At 39.8% G+C, this 2,871-nt stretch overlaps 1 protein-coding gene across 1 annotated transcript; it reads right to left on the bottom strand.

Moving 5' to 3' along the window:
• Positions 1-500: 500 nt before the first annotated feature.
• Positions 501-2,871, bottom strand: LOC111386092 (tubulin alpha-3 chain-like; the record flags this gene model as incomplete). The annotated part of the gene is made up of 5 exons (XM_023010521.1): positions 501-1,017; positions 1,266-1,774; positions 1,857-2,056; positions 2,315-2,529; positions 2,834-2,871. Coding segments are annotated over 5 exons (1,275 nt in total), but the record flags the coding sequence as incomplete, so codon positions are not given.

Below are 2,871 nucleotides of genomic sequence, written 5' to 3'. Positions count from 1 at the left end.
CTTCTTGAGTTTCACTCTCTCTGTTCTCTTCGAGAGATTACTTCGTCTTCTTCCTTTTTTTTGGTTTTGATCCTTGTGTTTTTCATGAGATCATTGTAATATTAGAAGGATCCTGTGAAACTCTTTACGCTACAGTAACTTTGGCTGGCTGTTTTGGCCTTTGTGTGTGGGGGTTTGGTTCGGCAGTTTAGTCTCTTGTTGTTTTGGTGATTAAGGGTTGATTTTGTGAGATCCTTTGGATCGATGAACAAAACCGATGTCTGAATGTGGTTCCAAACTTGTTACAATCTCTTGGAGGGTTACTTTGCACATAGTGAACGGGTTTGTCTCTGAGCTCCCCAGATTAGGCATTTTGGCCGAACTGGGTGACCAAGAATTTGTGTTCTTTACTGTTTTCATTGAATGATTTGCCACTTTCACAAGAGCACACAAAAAGAACGTCGAAATTCTTAACATCTTTCATTATTATCGTCTCAAATAGGCAGACGTAATTAATGAACAGAAAGGAACAACAATATCTGTTCCATTATTATTGTCTCCATTTACACCGAGAATTAAGATCAGAAACTGAATTCACTAATTTAACAATATTTCTTTCCAGAAGTTCGAGAACAGCCATACACAGAACATAGTATTACACAAACAAAGAAAAGGGCAGCAGCCCAACTCTCTCAGTCGAATGAACTTATTAGAAGCCGACTACTTTAATAATCTTCACTGCCTTCTTCGCCATCAACACCATCAGAACCAACTTCTTCGTAGTCTTTTTCGAGGGCAGCTAAATCTTCACGAGCTTCACTGAATTCACCTTCCTCCATTCCTTCACCAACGTACCAGTGAACAAATGCCCTCTTAGCGTACATGAGATCAAATTTGTAATCGATGCGCGAAAACACTTCAGCCACTGCCGTGTTGTTGCTAATCATGCACACGGCTCGCTGCACCTTGGCAAGATCACCCCCAGGTACCACCGCTGGAGGTTGATAGTTAATACCACACTTGAAGCCAGTAGGGCACCTAAAATAACAAGAAAATGTATAAAAAGACATCCTAACTGTCTCAGGGCAAGGACAAATATATAATGTAGGATAATGTATTTTTATTCTTGTCGCATGAGCCGGCAAAATCCATTAAAAGAAAACAATGGTAAAGATTCAATGAATTGGATAGTCCATCTAAGAAATAAATCTAACTATGTCAAATAACTTAATTCATCACGTCAGTCAGGTTCCCATTTTTTGCCAAATTATATGCTATATCCTTCCCAGTCAACAAACTGAACAGTTCGTTTAGTTTTGATGGTAGCAACAGCAGCATTGACGTCCTTGGGAACAACATCTCCACGGTACATCAAACAGCAAGCCATATATTTCCCATTTCTTGGGTCGCATTTCGCCATCATGCTTGAGGGCTCAAACACTGCGTTTGTAATCTCAGGGACTGATAACTGCTCATGGTATGCTTTCTCAGCTGAGATCACTGGGGCAAATGACGAGAGCATGAAATGAATACGAGGATATGGGACGAGGTTGGTTTGGAACTCTGTGACGTCCACATTAATGGCTCCATCAAACCGTAAAGAAGTAGTCAGGGATGATATGACTTGAGAAATCAAACGATTCAAATTGGTGTATGACGGCCGCTCAATATCTAGAGACCGACGGCAGATATCATAAATGGCTTCATTGTCCAAGAGCACGGCCACGTCTGTATGTTCAAGAAGGGAATGAGTTGAGAGAACACTGTTGTAAGGCTCCACAACAGCAGTCGACACCTGCAGTCAATGACAAATCCACATTTAGGCCACAATGAAGATCGAAGAACATAGCATTTATCATAAGATTAAGTATAAGCACCTGGGGAGAAGGATAGATGGTGAAACCCAGCTTTGATTTTTTCCCGTAGTCGAGAGACAAACGTTCCAACAGCAGTGAACCCAATCCAGATCCCGTTCCACCACCAACAGCATTGAACACCAAAAACCCCTGCAACCCCGTGCAGTTATCTGCCAACTTCCTTACTCTGTCCAAGCACAGATCAACAATCCCTTTCCCGACTGAAAAAAAGATGACCAAAATCAAGTTAATTCTATAAAACACACAGAGAAGTGCACTGACTAACAATTTAAACGGTTATTAATCCGCACAAAACTAGCATATTCTCTTAGAAAGTTCATGGCTCGATGCTAGAGCTGGATATACAATTTGCTTAAAAAGAATTGTTCATTGTTCTGACCAGTTTTTAGTTTGTTTCACATATTGACGTACCAAATGCAAACCCATTTGCAAACTCCCCAAACTGCAAAACCATTTACCTGTATAATGGCCTCTGGCGAAATTATTAGCAGCATCTTCCTTTCCAGATATGAGTTGCTCTGGGTGGAAAAGCTGGCTATAAGTTCCTGTCCTCACTTCGTCAATCACAGTCGGTTCAAGATCAACGAATATAGCCCTGGGTACATGTTTCCCAGACCCCGTCTCGCTAAAGAAGGTGTTGAATGCATCATGTGCATAACCCACTGATGTGTCACTGCAAGCCCGATGAAAAAATGTATTAAAATCCTGTGCAATCCATTACATTTCACCCTTTTTTTAATTCTAAGATACAAAATCAATTACTCAATCTTCAAAGGGGAATCGTAATTCATTAACTGCCGATAAAATGATAAACAATTTCAATTTATTCATCAGATAACTTCAACAATTCAAAAATAATTTTTGACGACATTCATGTTATACGCATTTACCAACAAATAACATCAATTAAAAAGAATTACAATTAATCCCCAGTGAATATAAAAATGAAAGCTTTTATGCAGATGAAAATTATATACCTGGGCATCATGCCATCGGATTGGATGCCATGTTCAAG

This window comes from Olea europaea, unplaced genomic scaffold (assembly GCF_002742605.1).
Source record: "Olea europaea var. sylvestris unplaced genomic scaffold, O_europaea_v1 scaffold3420, whole genome shotgun sequence".
NCBI classification, from domain to species: Eukaryota; Viridiplantae; Streptophyta; class Magnoliopsida; order Lamiales; family Oleaceae; genus Olea; species Olea europaea.
Note: the sequence above shows the minus strand (reverse complement) of the source record. Positions and strands in the feature narration are given on the sequence as shown.